Below are 21,375 nucleotides of genomic sequence, written 5' to 3' on the forward strand. Positions count from 1 at the left end.
GAGAGAGAGGAAGAGATAGGAATGTTGTTGAAAAAAAATCAAGATGGCACCCAACAGTCTATGCATCATTGAAACATCTCTGTCTCTGTCTCTCTCTGTCTCTCTCTGTCTCTCTGTCTCTCTCTCTCTCTCTCTCTCACACACACACACACACACAAAATAGGGTTTTGGGGGCAGTCACACAAATGCACACGACAAATGCACACACACAACACCATGGATGGTTGTAGAGAAGGGGGGGAAAACAAATGGACTACATTCACAATCAGCAGAGATTCACTGGTTTTCAAAATGTGCACAAGCCTAACAAATCACCTGCAGTTAAGATGTGTATGGCTTTGTTGTTGTTGTTGTTGTTTTTCTCTCTCTCTCTCCTAAACCTTTGAAACCAAGGCTGAAATTATTCTTGGACAAGGAAGACAATAAGCATTGACTCTATTTTCAGAAAAGAAAAGAAAAAAAAAGAGAGGGAGAGATCCATCCATTCATTCTGCCCTTGCTTACATATATTTAAAACTCGATGTGGAAGAAAGTACCCCTCATTTCCCTTCGACTGCAAATTGCCAAGTGTGTGACACAATACAACAGTCCCAGGGTTGTTACAAGACACATGGAAGAATGCAGCATTGTCACATCAGGAAGTAATAAAACGAAGGGTAGGAGGAAAAAAAGGACGAGTGTAAAACATCGTCTTGATGTTCAGATTCAGAGCAAGCGACTGAATGCGTTTTACATACATCCGTGAACCGTGTTTAATTCCGAACATTGTCCCGGCCTGCCATTCTTTTATAGTCCATTGTTCAACTGTCAACACAATGTCCCAAGGGATGAACTAGTGGACAATATCCTTTAAAACAGGACAGAGGCTGGATCGACACTCACACCCACACACATCAATTCCGGGTTTTAACCTGGGAGTGACAAACGTAGACGATTGCGCAGATGCGACATTTCTCAATTTCAGCTTACCCCTCTGGGAAATTAGACACTAATTATATTTGGTATGAGCAACATGGTTTTTAAAGAGCATTCATAGCACTAATAGGGGTTTCGACCAATCCCCAACTCCGTCTGATTGAGCAAAAAAACATCCAGTGCATCTTTAATTTATCAGAACCATTGCTCAGGTGTCAAATAAAAACCAGCTGTAAACAGGAAAGGGAAACGCACAAGCTAAAACAATCCGAGCCTTCTTCTTAATGTCAAGAATGATTGAATTCCACTCTGACGGTGTTAATGATTTCATTTATAGAACAAAGTTTGGCCAAGCTGTACGGAAGAATGATTCGCTGACTTCCGTTTTGGATTAACCATAATTTAGGCTTTGGGTGTAGTGGTAATCTGTCAAGTGTGAAAAATCAGGATCAGAGGTTAAATTCCAGTTTAACTGATGAATTGTGTATGCCTATAGAGAAGAATTTAGTCAACTAGCGGGCAGAATTAAATTGATGTTAGATAAAAATTAACAGAATTCAAGAGAAGTTGGGCTTAGACCATTTGCGAGAACATAATGATTCCAGGTTGATTCCTCTCTTGACTCCACTCCGGTGTTGCGGTTCGCGGGCCGCCAGTACAGACGGCAGCGGAATCGGACAGTGGGGAAGAACGGGGATCAGTCCAGGAGTCTGGAGAGGACTCAGACGAGGGTCCTGTGTCTGATGCGGAGATGGGGCCAGGGCCATCTAGGAGTGGGGTGCTGACTCCAGAGTCTCTGGAGTCTGGCAGCAGCGAGGCAGAGGAACAAGGGGAGCCTGTTCCCAGTGTGTGTGTGCGCAGAGCTGCTAGAAGGCGAGAACAACTGAAACAAAAGGGGCGACTTGAGAGTAAGGCTGGGAGGTGATTGCCCCTCCCATAAGGGATAAAAGTCAGGCCAAGATGACGAACATTTTGCAGGAAGCAAAGTAGTTTGACAGGTTCCAAGTCATCTTTGAAGCTCTTTTGTACGTCAGTTGGTTTTTCTTCAACTTTGGTTGATTTCTTTTCTAGTTAATCGGATACTTCTGTTTTTGGCAGCACTTCACAGAACTGAAAGGTGGGTGCTTATCTCAGGGGACTGTTTGAGATTAATTCTGGTTGGAATGGAAACAATTCCCAGCATTGCAATAAAATAGGTTTTGGGTTTTTTAAACAAGTTTGTGAATAATTACACTTTACGAAGCCTGAGTCAAAACACCCAGGTTTGGCCTGTCCTTTTCCAAATGCTAACAATTACAGTTGTATATCCCATTTCTTCTGCCTGTTAAATATTTCATTTATTTTCCCAAAGGTGATTTTTTTTCAGGAGGCAACTGGACTTTCTTGTTTTGTTTTGTTTTCTTTTGAAGACATTTCGCTTCTCATCCAAGAAGCTTCTTCAGCTCTGACTGAATGGTGAGGAATGGAAGGATTTACATTCCTTGCAGACTGGTCATTTGCATCCTTTTAGAGGGTCATTGAGGCCACTTGGAGGTTTGTCTGTGTCTTCAGGGTCACCTACGTGGTGCAAATGGTTGTGGAGCCTTCTTGGACCTTTTGAAAGGAGCTGTGTTGTAGACTGGAGATAGAGAATGTCGTATCCCTCTCTCTCTTAAGAGAAGGCTGTTCAACTTCGACATAGATGGCCTCTTTGACCCCCTCTTTCAAACCATAGGCCCTCTCTGTCGAAAATGTGGACTTTGCTGTCTTCAAAAGAGTGGCTTTTAAATGCAGATGGACTGCTGAATCTTGTCCTGACATGAATATAAATCCTTCCAGGTTTAATCTGTGTCCTCAGGGTCACCTGAGTGGTGCAAATAGTTCCTGTAGTCTGCAATTTTTTTTTCTTCTGGAAATCCATTCTTACTCCCACACCATTCCAAGGATGTTCATCCCAAATTGTATAGCTAAAGATCTGTGGAGATTCTCAGTCATCCAGGTCATGGACCTTCCATTCCCCATCATTTAGTCTGAGCTGAAGAAGCTTCTTGGATGAGAAATGAAACATCTTCAAAAGGAAAAAACAAGAAAGTCCAGTTGCCTCTTGAATAAGCCCCTTGGGACACCCATGGCCTGGAGGACTGAGAATCTCTACAAATGTTTAGCTATACAATTCGGGATGAAGGTCCTTGGAATGGTGTGGGAGTAGGGATGGATTTCCAGAGGGAAAAAAATGCAGACTACGGGAACCATTTGCACCACTGAGGTGAACCTGAGGACACAGATGAACCTCCAGGTGGCCTCAATGACCCTCTAAAAGGATGCAAATGACCAGCTGTCTGCAAGGAATATAAACCTTTCCATTCCCCCACCATCCAGTCAGAGCTGAAGAAGCTTCTTGGATGAGAAGTGAAACGTCTCCAAAACAACAACAACAAGAAAGTCCAGTTGCCTCCTGAAAAAACACCTTTGGGACAGCCATGACTTGGATGACTGAGAAACTATATAGAATTTCATTTATTTATTAATCAAATTTACATGCCCATCATATCACCCAAAGAGGACCCTGGGTGATTCACCACATTTATTTATTTATTTATAATAAAGAGACTAATATTTCTTTGCCTTCCAGGAAGGAAAAATAGAGTAATTGTTGCTTACATTTTTCTCCGTTTATGACTTATGTTGACAAATACGGAAATATTGGTTCTAAACGCACCACCGGATCAGATCAATCTTCTAGTCACTGTTCCAAAAATTCCAGAAATGGCTTCTTTATGCTGCTTAAATGCCTCCCCAGTCAGCGCATGATGTATAAATCTGACATTTTCCATGATCCACCTTCTTTCCTATTTAAACTGTGTCTAGAAGAGCACGTTAATCCAGCTCATTTGTCCATATGGTAAAATTATATCGAATATTCATGTGGCAAAGTTTCCCCCACTAACTTATTAGTTTGGCATTACGGGCTTAATGAAGGTATATGTCAACCCGAAAAGTCAGGATTAAATTAAAATATTTCAAGGGAGGTTTTGCTTATGAATCATCTCACTTTCCTCCCCTCCCTTCAGAATATAAATTAACTCTTCAGAAATGATCAATTCCTCTTAAGAACCAGTTGAAAGCCTAAAATATCAGCAAATTCCACTCTAATCCAGCAATTGCAATGCACCTTTAAATTAATAAATTCAGAATCACAGAATAATCCTCCGGATCTGATGTTCTACCAGAGAAATTGGACTCAAGCTTTGTCTCCACTTACTGCTTTTGACATTAATGTTTCTGCATGGATAACATTTAGAGAAACAGATCCTCACAAGCAAGAGTATTTTTTAAATAAATACACTAGTTAGGGTCTTCAATTCATTGTAAGATTGTGTTCTGACCCAAACCTTGTTCCAAGGAAACAAGCACGAAATGGAGGTAACAGCAAAACCTTTTAATAATTCTTTACGAATCCCGTTCCTTCCCGGTTAAAAGGCTGTTTCAAACTCATTGTCTCTGATAAGGACGAGCCTTGCCAAGGTTGTACAAGGCTGCCAAGAACACTAGATAAAGTTGCCAAGAAATATTTTAAACACAAAGAGTCTCCAAACACAAACCAAGATAATCCGAATGTCCACAAGGCTTGAGTGCGAAAACTTATTTGTTTCCTGCAAAGAACTCTGGTTTCTCAGCTGGCTTTTATTTCTTGAGGAAGGGGCCATTACCTTGCAGCCTTACTCCCGAGTTGCCTGTGCTGCTGCAGCTGCTCTTTCCTTCGAGCAGCCCTGAGTGTACGCGCACTGGGCACAGGCTCCTCGGGGGCCTCTTCCTCACTGCTGCCAGCCTCCACAATCTCCAAAGGCAGCATTCCACTCCCTGATGGTCCTGGTCCCATCCCTGCATCACACGCAGGCCCCTCACCTGAGTCCTTGCTCTCCAAGACCTCAGCCGGCGAACCACAACAGGTTACAACAGAGCATGAAGATGGCTGAGTTAAAAGACATCTTTATTCGTTAAATCTGAAAGAGCATTAACGATGATATGAATCTCTCCATACTTACAGCCGTCGTAAATATCGGTCGGTATATGGACAGCGGCATGTTGGTACGATGTTTGTCGACCGAACAGAGGATCTTCTTCAAACACAGGTTTGATTCTCTGGCTACCAGTTTCGTTCTCGCTTCTTCCAGACTTTTCCAAATGAGGGGGGGAAAAGGAAGTAAAATATTAAAATAGAATACAACACGTGTAAAGGTAATTTAAGAGTCACAATTTGAGGACGGGCCAGATCCAAACACATAAAGCATGATTACAGGTAGATCTCGACTTATGAACACAATTCAGCCACAAATTTCCATTGTGAAATGAGACTGCTGTTCAGTGTATTATGCACCATTTTACCAGCTTTCTTTGCCACAGTCCGTAAGTAATCACTGAAGTTAGTCCCACACTTCCTCCTTGACTTTACTTATCAGAAAGTTGCAAAAGAGGACCATGTGAACCCAGGAACACTGAAACCATCATAATATGAACCAGTTGCCAAGTGGGCGAATTTTTACCAGGTGACCAAGGAGTTGCTCAATGGCCGTAAGTGTGAAAAACAGTCATAAGTCACATTTTTCAGTGTCATTTTGACTTTGAGTGGTCACTAAACTGATGTTGGTAACTTGAGGCCTACCTGTATTCAAACATAGATGCATCTTTAGAAAAAACACTGGAAAAAAATCTTTTCAAAACTTTTATTATTTTATTTTATTTTATGAAATTTGTACCGCAGCATATTCACATATTGCAACTCAAGGCGGCTTACAAGAATTGCAAATTGAAAAAACAGATGATAATAACGAAACATAAATTAAATTTAATCGAACAAGAAGGAATGGTCTCAAAGTTAAATACAGCCAGACAGATATTTTTTGAACAGGCCAATAAACCAGGAAGGTGGTTGGCCTATAAACTTAAAAAAGAAAAACAAAAAAGATTGATCTACCAATTAATAGATGAGAACGGGGATGCCCAACAAGGGATAGAACAGAAAAAAGAAATTGCATGTAAATTTTTTGACGATCTTTATAAAAAGAAGGAGGTAAATGAGGATATGATAATAAACTATTTGGGTATTACTAAAGATAAAATAATTAAGGAGGAGATGAAGGAAATGTTAATTAGAGATATTACGTGGCCCGAGTTAAAAGCAGCAATAGAAAACCAAAAGAACAATAAAACCCCAGGACCCGACAGGATACCAGGGGAACTTTATAAAAAAATAGGAGAACAAATAAGACCTCTCATGGTAGAAGTATATAATGAGGTCCTACTAGCAGCAAGAATGCCGGATTCATGGAAGGAGACATTGATATCGTTGATTCCAAAAGAAGATTCAGATTCATGACATATACAAAACTATAGACCAATTTCCCTGTTAAATACTGATTATAAAATATTTACCGTATATGCCGGCGTATAAGACGACCGGCGTATAAGACGACCCCCAACATTTCCACTCAAAATATAGTTTGTTATATACGCCCCCTCCGCACGCCTTCCACTTTTGCACTTTTTTTTTTTTTGAGGCACTTTGTCTACCGTGGAACGAATCCCGTGAAGCTGAAAGAGCAGCCAGCCTTCTCCCAGCTCCAAGGAACGAGGCTCGCACCGCCCGGGCTCCACTGAGGTATCCGGCTGGGCTGTCAGGAGTTTTACGCTGCGCGCTCGCAGCTCCAGTCGCGTTGCCTCGGGAAGGAAAGGCAAAAGGAAGAGCCGCGGCGGCGCTTGCAATGGCAGCAGCGGCTCCTGGTTTTGCCTTTCCCTTCCCGAGGCAACGCTGGGACTGGAGCGCGCGGAGCCGCGCCAGCGGTAACAACTCCTGACAGCCCCAGCCGGATACCTCAGCGGAGCTCGGGCGGTGCGAGCCTCGCTTCCTTGGGAGCTGGGAGAAGGCTGGCTGCTCCTTTCGGCTTCACGGGATTCGCTTCCACGGTGCGCAAAAGTGCCTCAGCGCGCGGGCAGCCGCAGTGCTTCCCAATTACTATTTGCCGGCGTATAAGACGACCCGGCATATAAGACGACCCCCAATTGGAGGCATCTTTTTCAGGGCAAAAAGTTGTCTTATACGCCGGCAAATACGGTACTACAATTATAGCAAATAGATTGAAAAAAATATTGAATGAATATATACATAAAGATCAAAACGGATTTCTTCCTAATAGACAAATCAGGAATAATTTAAGGATAGCATTAAATGTTTTGGAATACTACGAAGCCCACCCGGAAAAACAAATAGCCCTTGTATTCTTGGATGTACAGAAGGCCTTTGACAATTTTAATTGGCAATTCCTAATTCAACAAATTTACAATATGAATCTAGGCACTAAATTTGAAAAGATCGTGACTACAATTTATGATTCACAAAAGGCGAATATTATAATTAATGGAGAGTACATGCACTTAATAAAAATAGAGAAAGGAGTCAGGCAGGGATGTCCATTATCCCCCCTGCTTTTCATATTATCTTTAGAAACATTGCTTACACAAATTAGACAGAACCCAGGAATAAAAGGACTAAAAATTAAAAAAAGAAGAATATAAACTCCAGTCATTTGCGGATGATATGGTATTTTTCATAGAGGAACCAATTGAAACAGGTCAAGAATTACTGAAAGAGTTAGATCAATTTGGGGAAGTTACAGGACTTAAAATTAATAGGAGAAAAACAAAATTAATAAATAAAAATTTAACAGAAAAACAAAAACTAAAATTGGAAAGGATAATGGGATTACAAATAGTAAAAAAAGTTAAATACCTAGGAATTTGGTTGACGGCTCAATGCAAAACTCTAATGGAAAATAATTATAATAAATTATTACAGCAAGTTAAACAAGATTTAGAGATATGGGTTAAATTGCAAATCTCCTTATTAGGGAGGATTACCACTATAAAAATGAATATTCTGCCCAAATTTATTTACTTATTCCAAACAATACCAATAAAAATACATAAAAATTACTTCGTGGAAGTTAACAAGATAATCACCAAATTTATCTGGCAAGGGAAAAAACCAAGGATAAACCTAAAGGCAATGCAAGATACGAAGAGCAGGGGAGGTATGGCACTCCCAAATTGGGAATTATACTATACTGCAGCCTCCTTACTCTGGTTGAAAGAGTGGGTAAATCTGTCGAATAAAAGGATCTTACTTTTAGAAGGCCATGATTTACAGAGGGGATGGCATGCATTTTTATGGGACATTGGGAAAATTAAGCAGAAGTATTTCCACAGACATATAATTAGAGATTCCTTATTGGCTAATTGGAACAAAAAAAATTAAAAATCCCAATTTGGATCTCAACGATGGAGGCGATGATACATCCAAATAATCTAGATCTTAATAAAATGATAAAATACAAAGACCTTCTTGATGCGCAAGGAACTTTAAAATAATGACAAGATCTCCAAGAACAGGGGCTACAAGTAGACCGGTGGGCTTACTTGCAAATTCAAAATAGATATAGCCAGGACAAGAAATTTTTTGGAATTTATACTAAAGCACAACAAATAGATAAAATTTTATTAGGTCCAGATAAAAAAAATATAACTAAATTTTATAATTATTTACTAGAGACGGAATTAGAAGAAGAAGTAGTCAAAGACAACATGATAGCTTGGAGCAGAAACATAGGACGTAGCATTACATTATTAGAATGGGAAAAGGTTTGGACAAGGAATAATAAAATTACAAGATCAGCAGCATATAAAGAAAATGCCTATAAAATGTTTTATAGATGGCATCTCTCACCCTTGAGAATAGCTAAAATGTCTCCTAACATGAATCCGAATTGCTGGAAATGTAAAAAGAAACAGGGAACATTTTTTCATATGTGGTGGTCCTGCACTGAAGCCCAAAGATACTGGCATAGAATTAAAAAATGGTTAGAGGAAATAACGGTGGAGCAAATTGAATTAAAACCAGAATTCTTCCTATTGGGGATATTTAATAGACAAATTCCTAAAAATGTCAAATATATAATACTGCATATTCTTACTGCAGCCAGAATAACCTTTGCACAGTGTTGGAAACAAGCAGATATTCCAACAGAGGAGATGGAATACAGAAGATAACAGCCTGTGCAGAGATGGACAAGTTAACCTTAGCACTTAAGGAAAAAGAAACATCAGAATATTACAGAAGCTGGGAATGCTGGTATGACTGGATAGAACAAAAATAGAAAATATATTAGTAAATAACGTAAAATGTAAATCATAATTATATATTCGCAATAAGATGTATTTGTAAATGTATCACCAATATTGATAACAAACAAGGAACCATAGACTGTCGATAGTAGAATTGTTAGTTTTTTAATCATTTTCTTTTTTTCTATTTCCTTTCTTTCTTCTTCTGTGTGTTGTGTTTGTTTGATATTTTGGTTTTGTAATCAATAAAGTTTTTTTTTTTAAAAAAAATCTCATACATAAATTAAAAGAACTAATAAAAGAGAATTAGCACCTTATATTCAGGGGTGGGCTTTAAATTTTTTAGCAACGAGTTCTCTGCCCAGTTGCTGGGTGGTCGTGGCCATGGTGGGTGGGGCCTAGTCAGCCTCCTGCACCACAGCGGGGGGGCTTTTTGCCCTCCCTGGGCTCCGGAGGTTTTGTTGAGCCTCCAGGAGGGCGAAACAGCCTCCCCAGGCTCTGGAGGCTCTCTAGAAACCGGAAATGGGCCCATTTTCAGCCTTCTCGAACTTCTGGGAGGCCCGTTTTTAACCCTCCTCGAGCCTCTGTGTACGCCCTGTACTTACCTGCATCCAAAATGGGCACGTGGGACTCCTTGGAGGGGAGGGGTATGGTGGGCGCGGCCAGTCAGGAGTGGGATTTGGGGGTTCTCTGAACTGCACAGAATCTTAGCTTAGTAGCTCCCCCAAACCCCTGCAAACCCCCAGCAGCCCACCTCCTGCTTATATTATATAAAACATTCATAAATAAGAGAGAATTAGCACCTCATAAATAAAAGAGAATTAGCACCTTATATTATATGAAACAGTCATAAACGTGCACCCTCAATGGCATCTTAAAATCAATCTAAATCACCCGTATTATTCTTCTATACCCTCATCTATTTTTCTATCGTTTAAGACCACCAGCCTGGCTGGCAAAAGCAGCTTGTGAAGCCACGTAATCCAGCATGGCCCTGAATACAATTAAAACTCAACTCCAACCCATTTTTCTCCTGAGGTGAGAGCTGAACTGCGATCAATACCATCATAGGAAAATCCCAATGTAGTCAAAACCTGAAGATTATTTTTCTATCTATTAAAACCTGGCCTTTGTTTATTGAATTTTTTTCCTCTGACTGTCCACTGACACTCCCCAAAATCTTGCTCGTGTGACTTTGAAATAAACATGACTAATTAGTCCCAAAGTGAGATGCAGAAAGCTGTTAATTGTTGAACCAAATCAGGAGTACCTTTTGACTGGGAAAAACAAAATAAAAGGTTGATTTCTCCTTTTGAGAAGTGAAATACAGAAAAACACCAATTCTCTGAAAAACTCTGGCATAAACAAAGCTGTTAGAACTAACTTGGATGCCAACATTTTATTATTTATTCAATAATTAATCTAAGTCCTGCCTTTATTGTTTTTATAAATGACTCTAAGTCGTGAACGTATCTAATACTTCTTCCTCCACTTATTTTCCTCACAACAACAATCCTGTGAAATAGGTTGGGCTGAGGGAGGGGGGAATTGGCCCAAGATCACCCAGCCAGCTTTCATGGCTAAGGAGGGACTAGAACTCAGAGTTTCCGTTTCCCTATGATTAGCTGAAAACCACCCAGCAGGCTTTCATAACTAAAGAAGGACTAGAACTCACCATCACCTTGTGATTAGCCAAAAGTTACCCAGTCAGATTTAATGCCTAAGACAGGACTAGAACTCACAGTCTCCCTGTGATTAGCTGAAAATCATCCAGCAGGCTTTCATATCTATGGAAGGACTAGAACTCTCCATTACCATTAACCGAAAGTCACCCAGCCAGTTTTAATGCCTAAGACAGGACTAGAACTCACAGTTTCCTTGCAATTAACTGAAAATCACCCAGCAGGCTTTCACACCTAAGGCAACACTAGAACTCATAATCTCCTAGTTTCTAGCCTGGTGCCTTCATACCTGGACCAAACTTAGCTTTTCGTGGTTTTCAAGGTGATCCAACAACTTCTTGTTCTCTCTCTTTCTGAAACTTTCGGCCTCTTGCCCTGCAAGTGCCTTTTCAGGATCTGTTAATCGTCTTAATTATAAGTATTATTTGTCCTCTTTTCATTCCCCCTTTTCTTCCTTCTGGTCAACTGAGATTGTGACTACAGAAAGTAGAAGTTGGGTTGGTGAAGAGGAACGAAAATATGAAACTGGTCCAAGGACCTACAGGAAGGTAGAGGGATCATGGAGAGGTGGTCTTCAGCCGGTTCTGACCAGTTCTGGAGAACCGGTAGCGGAAATTTTGAGTAGTTTGGAGAACCGGCAAATACCACCTCTGACTGGAGATTTTACAGATCCTTCGCCTGCCACACCCACTAAGCCACGGCCACAGAATTGGTAATAAAAATTTTTGAATCCCACCATTGATCATGTTTTTGAGTGGGATGTGGACATGAGTACAGCGATGGGCTGCCACCGGTTTGGACCAGTTCTAGTGAACCGGTAGTTCCAACCATCAGCAGGCCCCGCCCTATCCTGTCCTATATTTCCTTCTTTCTGGCTCAGCTGAGTTGCACGGCACAGCTGATTTCCACGTCTCAGCTGTTCTACTTACTGGAGCTGCCCTAGAAGTGCCCTAGCAGCTGAGCTTCAAATTGCTGAATTTTGAACGCTGCATGCAAGCACGTTAGGTGCATTAGGTGAAGCGCACGGTCACAGAACTGGTTGTTAAACCAGTTGCAGCTCACCCACCACTGCATGAGTGGGTTGAATATGCTATGGAATAGTGCCCCGACACCACAAATATTAAGACAGCAGGAGAAAAATATCACATCCTCAGGAATATAAGGTGCAATAAAAGCAGGAAGGGGGAAGATTTCTATGCCGACAAAAAGCTAAGGCAGAACCTTCATAAAAGCAATTCTCCAGTTTTGGGTCTTCAAGAATAAAACTTTGCATCACTCACTGAAATGTTTGAAAAGTCAAAAATACACTGAACCAAACTCTAGTATGAAATGCATGTTGCAATGCACATTCTTTTTTAAAATCCCTATTTTTTTTAAAAAAAAAGTGTGTTTGATGTGTAAAATGCAAGTCTATCACTCTGCATGAAAGCAAGGAACTGAAAAGTTAGATTGTAAGCAAGGCATCTGGAATAAGTACAAGTTTTTGCTGAATAATAGCAATAAATCAAGATTAATGTGTTGGCTACAGATGCAACCAATGTCTAGCCTGCAGGTTTATTTAACACAAAAAAGCCACTTAGATGCAACTGCCACCTGGCAAGCATGTCTTCTCTAAAGCAAAGAGAAAGAAGAAAAAAGTCACAGGCCTCTAAAGAAAATATTATTTATTAAGCATACTGTTGTCCCAAAACCAGGTCTCTGGATGGTTTATAATAAGAATTCATTCTATTGCGTGAAATTTACTGCTGAGGTGACATGCACTGCCACTTATGCCAAAAAAGAAATAAAAATAAAGATGTCACACTAATTATAGAAGACAGACACTAAAGCTACACATGAAATCTAAATTAACCAGAAAATTTGGCCATAGTATAGAAAACAAAGTAGGCCTAAACTAATTACAGTCCGCTAAGAAAAAAGAGTTTGCTGCAAATGTCTTACTCCAAAGACTTAATTCTATGCAGAACCCCAGACAGACAACACCAAAATCACGTAAAGATAGAAATCAAATTAATTTTAGTATGGTCTTTAGTCAGCAAACCGAAGATTAAAAGAAGATAAAGGAAATAAAAACAGACAAACATAAATAAAGCATATAGAGCTATCCATCTTAAACACTACTATGTTCCCTGTGGAAGTTTTGATGCTGAATCACAAAACTTGACAACGTTGTGTGCATTGTATTAAAAGACTATTATTAGCAAACAAACAAAAACAACAACAGAAATACTGTCTGATTATCTGGGGACAGCTGCCAGAAGGAGAATATTCTTTCAATCAAAATAGTACTACTGTCAAAAATGCTTGCACAATTGAACTGAAACTAAGGAAACAAATTAAACAAATTAGATCAATAAGACAGTCTAGTCTATACAATATTCTATGCAATTACATCGTAAAGATCGAATGAACCAAGATATAACCTCCTGATTCAAGCAAAGGAGTTTTGCTAAACCTAAATCCTCCTTTAAGCCACAGAGACATGAGAAGAAGCAAAAAACGAGGTCTAAAGAGTCAAGGAACTACCCAAATTAGCAAGTAGAATCCAACTATGAGAGAAACAAACCAGAATACAAGCCACCCTTTTTCTAAGCTAGTTTGTAGAGAGAAAAAGACTGACCTTAATGGGCATGATTATGGATCTAGAGCAAAGATAAGTTTAGACATAGGTACGTTTTAGAAGTAACTCATCTACTTCCCTAGAGTATGAGGAGGAAGAGATACAGCCTAGACTTGAAAGATTCTGTTATTATAAAAAGGTAAAAGTTCCCCTGGCATATCCGTGCTAGTCGTTTCTGGCTCTAGTGGGCAGTGCTCATCTCCGTTACAAAGCCGAAGAGCCAGCGTTGTCCGAAGATGTCTCCATGGTCATGTGGCTGGCATGACTAAACACCTTCAAAAGCACACGGAACGCTGTTCCCTTCCAACCAAAGTGGTCCCTATTTTTCTACTTGCATTTTTTTATGTGCTTTCGAACTGCTAGGTTGGCAGAAGTTGGGACAAGTAACGGGAGCTCACTCCGTTACTTGGCACTAGGGATTCGAACCGCCGAATTGCCGACCTTTCTGATCGACAAGCTCAGAGTCTTAGCCACTGAGCCACTACATCCCTCTTCTGTTATTATAGCCAGTCTCAATTAGTTTTATCCTTCTTGTAGAGTTGAAGCCCATCCTTAGTCACAAAAGCTACCTGCGTAATTTTGGACCATTCTTCTCTCTCAACCCAACCTATCTCACAGGTGTGCAATTGTGGAGAAAGGTAAGAACTGGGCCACCTTGGACACTGGAAGGAAAGGCAAGGTATAAATTTAATGAGCAAATAAAAGTAAGTTTGGGTCAAGTATTTAGTCCTCAACTTTCAGGAAAGCATTCTCAGTGAAACATGGCAGCTGATGCATTCTTTGAATAAACAAAACCTTTTAATTTTCTAAATATTGCAACCGTACTATTAATATCCTCATATCATTGACAGCGATAGTGACCTATGCTATTCATATCTTTGCATAAAGGTCTGAGTGAGCAGAACTTTCTAATTTTATCCAGTGTTACTGCTTGGTTTGGTCATATACCTTCTGGAAATATATAATTGTTAGCAATAACAAGTGAGTTATGTCCAAGGACATTTTCTGCAACTCTTCTCTTTTTCCACAGTCTGGCCTGATTATGATTCTCCAGGAAGTTAGTTTGGAGTTCCAGCAGAAAAGTTCTAATGCCAAGCTAGTGGAAGGGAGGAAAACTTAAGGCAAACTTTACAGAATTACAGAGTTGGAAGGGACTTTGGAGGTCTTCTAGTCCAGCCCTCTGCTCAAACAGGAGACCCTATACCATTCTAAACAAATGATTGTCCAGTCTCTTCTTTAAAACCTCCAGTATTATTGGAGCACCCACAACTTCTGGAAGCATTGATTTACTGATTAATTGTTAATTAATTGTAAATGTCTTTAAATCAGAGATAATCAGAAAGGGATTATAGCCATGATGGCAAACCTATGGCACATGTGGAGTAACTATGACTCTTGTTATAGTTACTCCATTTGTGCAGGCACACGAGCCCCAGCCAAACTTACCTGCACTGCACATGCGCGCACCTCCCAGTTGATTTTTGGCCCATTTGAGGCCTTTTTCAGCCTCCCAGAGGCTCAAGGGAAGCCTCTGCAGCCTTTGGGGGCCGAAAAACAGGCCCGTTTCATCACTTCCAGTACTTTCAGTACTTTCGGTTTTGAAACTTCCGGTATTTGGAGGCTGAAAAATGAGCTCATTTTTCAGCTTCCAAAGGCTGCAGAGGTTTCCCTTGAGCCTCTGGGAGACTGAAAAGGGCCTCAAACAGGCCAAAAATCAGCCGGGAGGTCCACACATGCACAGTGCAGGTAATGGGGTGGCAGAGAGGGTGTTGCGCATGCATGTGTAGGGGTTCGGGGCACATTGCATTGTGGGTGCCAGCACTCGCGCATGCTTTCAGCACACCACAACAAAAAGGTTCACCATCACTGGACTATAGTATAAAAATTACTTCAACAGGGAAGGATAAATAACCCAAAACAAGTAGATTTACTTCAAGTTCCCTTGAAATTTGTATACTTTGCAAGCATCAAAAGATGTTAAGGATCACTTTATCTGGGGTAGGTAAGCACTGAACAAATTAAGTTGGATAAACTGGTCTGAAAATTTGGAAGACTAAACCTCTGGTTCCAGGGATTGATTCAGATTGGATCCTGAAATTAAGTTGTGGCAAAGTATATTACTGATGGGCTTCTGAACAACTTGTTTGTTAACCATGCCTTCAACCTATTTTCCAAAACACCAGAAGACAAGATACAATGGATGGAAACTAATCAAGGAGAGAAGCAACCAGTGAGGACAATTAATCAAAAGAATGGCTTGCCTTCAGAAGTTGTGGGTGCTCCATCACTGGAGGTTTTCAAGAAGATATTGGACAGCCATTGGTCTGGAAAGGTATAACGTGTGATAATGGTGAATATCTGTAGCTCGGGAGTAAGATGAGTGTGGAGGTTTGTTCTCCAAGCTTGTGGGTTGGTTTCTGGACATTTCATTATCTGAAGCAATTCCATCAATAGACACAGACCTACAACCAACCTACAAACCCCTCAAAATTGAAATCAACTGCATAGCCAACCAGCGATGGCACCGGTCCTCCCCAACCAGCACTTCATCCCTCCCAAAGACCTCATCTTACATGACCTTCTCATCATGAGTTGACATGACCCACACTGACCCATCACAAGACCCTCACTTGATGTGACCGTCATCTGACCCATCACAAGACCCTCACCTGATGTGATCTCCCATTACAAGACCTACTGACCACACCAAGTGTGATGACCCAGGATGGGATAGAAAAGCAACAGAATCACAAAAACCAGTGAAGTCCCTTTAGTTCCTTCAACTTGGCTTCAAAGGTCCAATTATCATTGACTGGATAAAAAAAAACTCCCCCACAAACAGTTGCGAAAAAGGAAGAACTTCCGTTCAAACTCAAAATACATATAAATTATAAATAGAAAAAAAAACAAACACAAACCACACTGAAGCAATTAATGAGACAAGGCAGGATAAGGGCTTGAAGAAGTCCACAGATGTTGAAATACACACACTGGGAAGGACGCCAGAACTCAGATAAGAACTGAAAGATTAGAATTATTTCATGCTTTGCTTCCAGCACTGGGCCATATGCAGTTTGTCCTTTTAAACAGTCCTCACAGCTGCAACCCATGAAGGGGATCAGAGCCCATTCCTCCCCGTAGACCACACCATTCATGTTTCTCCCTTATCCGCTCCTCCCTGCATGCCCTAGGATGAAGAGGGGATGGGCCTGGGTCTTCCTCAGAATGCCCAGCCGGCCTGTGCCCTTTCCCAGTTTCCTCCACAACCTCCGGAGCCACACTCCCACTCCCTGTCGGCTGTCCCATCTCTCCCTTGGAGTCAGACTCCACCAGAGGCATGACACCAAGCCATTATAAGCAGAAGACCACCAAAACTGACCTCCCCTAAATTCCACTGAAGACATTACCTAGCCTGGTAATGAAATGTTCAGAAATCAGCCCACAAGCTTGGAGAATGACTCTCCACCTTCATATTATAGGGCAAGGGTCTTCAAACTTGGCAAGCTTAAGACTTGTGGACTTCAACTCCAGTGGTGGGATTCAAATTTTACTACCGGCTCTGTGGCATGGCTTGGTGGGCATGGCAGGGGAAGGATACTGCAAAATTCCCATTCCCTCCCCACCCCACTAACCTGCTTTCCAGCTCCGTTCTCCTGTGCAGGGCAACCAAAGAAGACCCAGCTGATCAGCTGGGACTCAATGGGAAGCAGAGAATAGATGGGGACAGGGCCAGTCAGAGGTGGTACTTGCCAGTTCTCCAAACTACTCAAAATTTCCACTACCAGTACTCCAGAACTGGTCGCAACAGGCTGAATACCACTTCTGTTCAACTCCCAGAGTTCCTGAGCTAACCTGACTGGAGGAGGAATTCTGGGAGTTGAAGTCCACAAGTCTTAAAGCTGTCAAATTTGAAGACTCCTGCTATAAGGTCTCGAGTAGTGGGGGTTGGACTAAAAGACCTCCAAGGTCCCTTCCAATTCTGTTATTCTATGTCCAGGGTGTCAAACTGGCGTCCCGCAAGCCGGATGCATCCTGCGTTGGCCACGCCCATCCCCGTTTTAGTGAAGGGGGGAAAGTTGCGATATGTCACGTGACGACAATGTGTCATCATGAGTTTGCCCCCCCCCCCCGTCCTATGTTATAACCCATTTTTTACAAGTCAATAAAGGTCTAGCAATGCGGTTTAAGGAACAGATTAAACAGAGATGTCCCACTTAGCGTTTATCAAGCAATTGACTCTGATACCAGCAGTAGCATCTTTCTACAATAGACTCCTTTTGAATTCTCTTCTCTGACAAATTGCTTGTGTCAGTTCAGCCTTAATGAATAGGAGTAAACTGAAGGTCTTAGGAAGTCTCCACCAACCACAGCTCTGTGTGTGTGTGGTTAAATGAAATGTCGAACAAAAAGGAAACAAGACACATCCATCTTTAAGTTAACTAGCAACCTGCGGCTACACTTCAAATTTTGAAGGAGGAGACTCATGCATTCTCGCCAAAAGCACAGACAGAAATAAGAGGAATGTGTGTTTCATCAAGAGGAAAAAATAATGCATCCATCTTAGGAAATGTTTACTAAAAGTTAAGGCTTAGGGTGCACTGGAGAATGTATGAATTATCTCAACTTTGGAAATTACACCTTTTCGTGTATGCCTTAACCATGGATTATTTGTTAATGGGGGAGGGGGTTTTTTAATTAAAAAGAAGCAGCATATTTTTGCTAAAAGTTTTTTTTTTTATCCTGCAGTAAAAATGCAAATAGAAATAATATCTTGCTCTGAATGATTAGAAGGTGGCAACAGCAGATAAGAAGCAACAGATACTGTCATAAGTACAGATAACTGTCATAAGTACAGACCAGTTTCCAAGCCTGGTGGAATCATCTCTTACTAATCTACCTTACTAATTTTGTCTGTAGTACCTCTTATGTAGGGCAGGACAGCTGTTCCATAGGTCTGTTCATCTTCTGGGTCTCTATTATGTTTCAGTGTGTTAGTAAGGTACTACACAGACATCACATCAGGACTGCCTTCAAAACAGACAGAAAAATAGCAGCCATCCTTAGCAACCCCAAAGATAAAATTGACCTGGAAAACCAAGGCGTATACGAAGTCCCCTGTGCATCATGCCCGGCCACATACATTGGACAGACCAATAGAAGAATAAGTACCCGCCTGGATGAACACAAAAATGCAGTCAAAAAGCTGGAACACACTTCCTCACTAGTCCAACACATGGAAGCTACAGGTCATAGCATCAACTTCAATGGCACCAAAACCCTGGCCACTATGGAAAACCCTAGCCACAGAGTCATCAGAGAAGCCATAGAGATTGAAAAAAGACCAGAAAGCATGAACAGAAGAGATGATTCCACCAGGCTGTCAATCATTTGGAAGCCTGCACTCACAAACAAAAAATCTCCACACCACAAGCCAGGCAAACACCTGGGCACAAACAGATCCCCCTGATACCTCCAGCTCAAACACACCCCAACCAGGCACCCAGATGAAACCCAGCTTCCTAACTAATGATAGCCGTCCATTTACCCGAAGCCAAGCTGCACTAAAGACCTCCATTAAAGTAACACAATGCTGCCAGCCAATCAAGATACAAAAAGAGCCAAAAACAGACAGAAGATATCAGAAACACCCATCAAGCAGAACACAGCAAACTCCGAGACCAATAAACACAGACCAAGACTCCCAACCAATCAGGATGAAGAAAAAACCATTCTGGCACAGCAATAGGCTGCCCCAAATTTAAATCTGAAACCACTGTAAAAGTCTGACCCACAGACGGACACAATACAGAAGCCTGATGATGGCAGATGAGATTCTGCTGAAACGTTGCTACAACTTTAAAAGAACTACAATGACGTGGGAAAATACCCGAACCAAGCCGAACACCATATATATATATATATATACATACATATATACATATACATATACATATACATATACATATACATATACATATACATATACATATACATATACATATACATATACATATACATATACATATACATATACATATACATATACATATACATATACATATACATATACATATACATATACATATACATATACATATACATATACATATACATATATATATATATATATATATATATATATATATATATATATATATATATGTCATTAGATGGCTCCATTGGCTATTGAGTTAGGTCAGGAGTAGATGGAATTGAAGAGAGGATGTTGAGATTTTAGAGACAGGTTTGCTCCGAAGAGCCTGTAAATTAGGAAGCTCTTAGCCTTCCATTCCTCTGTTAATTAATTCATTTATTTTGGTATTGTAAGCCATAATTTCAGTTCCTCACATCTGGAAGCCACCTTAATGCTGAAATCCTGACTGGGGTTGATCTTCATAGCTTGTTTCAAAAAAGAGAAGAGAAGAGAAGAGAAGAGAGAAGAGAAGAGAAGAGAAGAGAAGAGAAGAGAAGAAGGAAGGGAAGGGAAGGGAAGGGAGGGGAAGGAGGGAGGAAGGAAGGAAGGAAGGAAGGGAAGGGGAAGGAAGGAAGGAAGGAAGGAAGGAAGGAAGGAAGGAAGGAAGGAAGGAAGGAAGGAAGGAAGGAAGGAATATTGGAAAATTTCAAGGAGAGAAACAAACCTGATTTGGGGGAGTGGGGAATCTCCTTCACATTTTCAAGTAATTTCAGGTCATTTTTGGAACACCAGGATAAGGATATGTAAATGGAAGCTCAACCATCTAGGCCAAAGGTATCTTTAAAAAGGTTAATTCTGCACAACTAGACCAAAGTTTATTCATTAGAGATGTTTCATTACCCATCCAAGTAACTTCATCATCCAAAATAAAATTAAAAAATAGTTAGGTGTAATGAACGATTTGACCATTTTAGAAACCAGGATAATAAAAACAGAGAACACCTGAAGCATGGAGAACATGCCGAGATGATGCTTGTTTGTTTGTTTAGCGCATGCCAATTTGCCATGATCATTATTCTCGGTTTTTCAATAGTGAGCATTTCGACATTGTATTGTTGCCTACAGCTAAGAACCTTGTACTCTTTGATGTCATGACAGAGGGACATTATGGAGCCATAGAAGGGAAATGTTGAAGTTGATTAGGAAATAAAGTGAACGTGAGAAAGAAGCTCATTATCTCTTGGAAAGTCAAAAGTGGGAATGGGTATACGAGGAGGATAAAAAGAAAGAACAGAATCAAACCAGCATCCTATTAAGAGTGGTTACATGGGATACGAAGAAGCTTAGAAGACAGGGTCAAATGAAGAGAAAAGTAAAAACACTGAAGATAAAACGATCTGGATGACTGACAATCTCGATAGATGCTGAAGATAAAAGGGCAGAATTAAGAGGATTTTGAAGAAAAGTGGAACCTTGACTCAAGGAGTTGAGTCTACCAACAGAGGGAGGGAGAGATTGAGAGAGAACGAGAGAGGTTGAGAGAGAGAGAGAAAGAGATTGAGAAAGAAAGATTGGGAGATAAAGAGAGAGAGAGAGATTGAGAGAGAGAGAGATTGAGAGAGAGATTGAGAAAGAGAGAGAGAAAGATATTGAGAGAGAAAGAGAGAGATCGAGAGAGAAAGAAATTGAGAGAGAGATTGAGAGAGAAAGATTGAGAGAGAGATTGAGAAAGAGAGAGAGAGATTGAGAGAGAGATTGAGAGAGAGAAAGAGATTGAGAAAGAGAGTGATTGAGAGAGAGAGTTTGAGAGAGAGAGAAAGAGAGAGATTGAGAGAGAGAAATTGAGAGAGATTGAGAGAGAGAGAGATTGAGAGAGAGAGATTGAGAGAAAAAGAGAGATTGAGAGAGAGAGAGATTGAGAAAGAGAGATTGAGAGAGAGAGATTGAGAAAGAGAGAGAGAGGAGAGAGAGGAGAACAAGAAAGGATAAAAACAGGAGACCAAATTAAAATGTGTGATGGATGACAGGCAATTCTGGAAGGCTAAAAAAGGCTGCATTTCAGGGGGCAGGAAATAAAAATGGAAGAG

The 21,375-nt window shown here is 40.7% G+C and overlaps 1 protein-coding gene across 6 annotated transcripts in view; it reads right to left on the reverse strand.

The window, feature by feature from the left end:
- The window catches only part of CACNA2D1 (calcium voltage-gated channel auxiliary subunit alpha2delta 1), a 318,569-nt gene that overhangs the window by 110,421 nt on the left and 186,773 nt on the right, over positions 1–21,375 (reverse strand). For all 6 annotated transcript variants that reach the window (XM_087967845.1, XM_087967844.1, XM_087967842.1 and 3 more), the window contains exon 6: positions 4,941–5,070. In XM_087967845.1, coding sequence (XP_087823971.1) covers positions 4,941–5,070 — 130 coding nt within the window. The remainder of the gene's footprint in view (positions 1–4,940; positions 5,071–21,375) is intronic.

The sequence above is a fragment of the Notechis scutatus genome, chromosome 6, assembly GCF_049901735.1.
Source record: "Notechis scutatus isolate UNSWTSFEM ecotype Mainland chromosome 6, rNotScu1.2, whole genome shotgun sequence".
NCBI lineage: Eukaryota > Metazoa > Chordata > Lepidosauria > Squamata > Elapidae > Notechis > Notechis scutatus.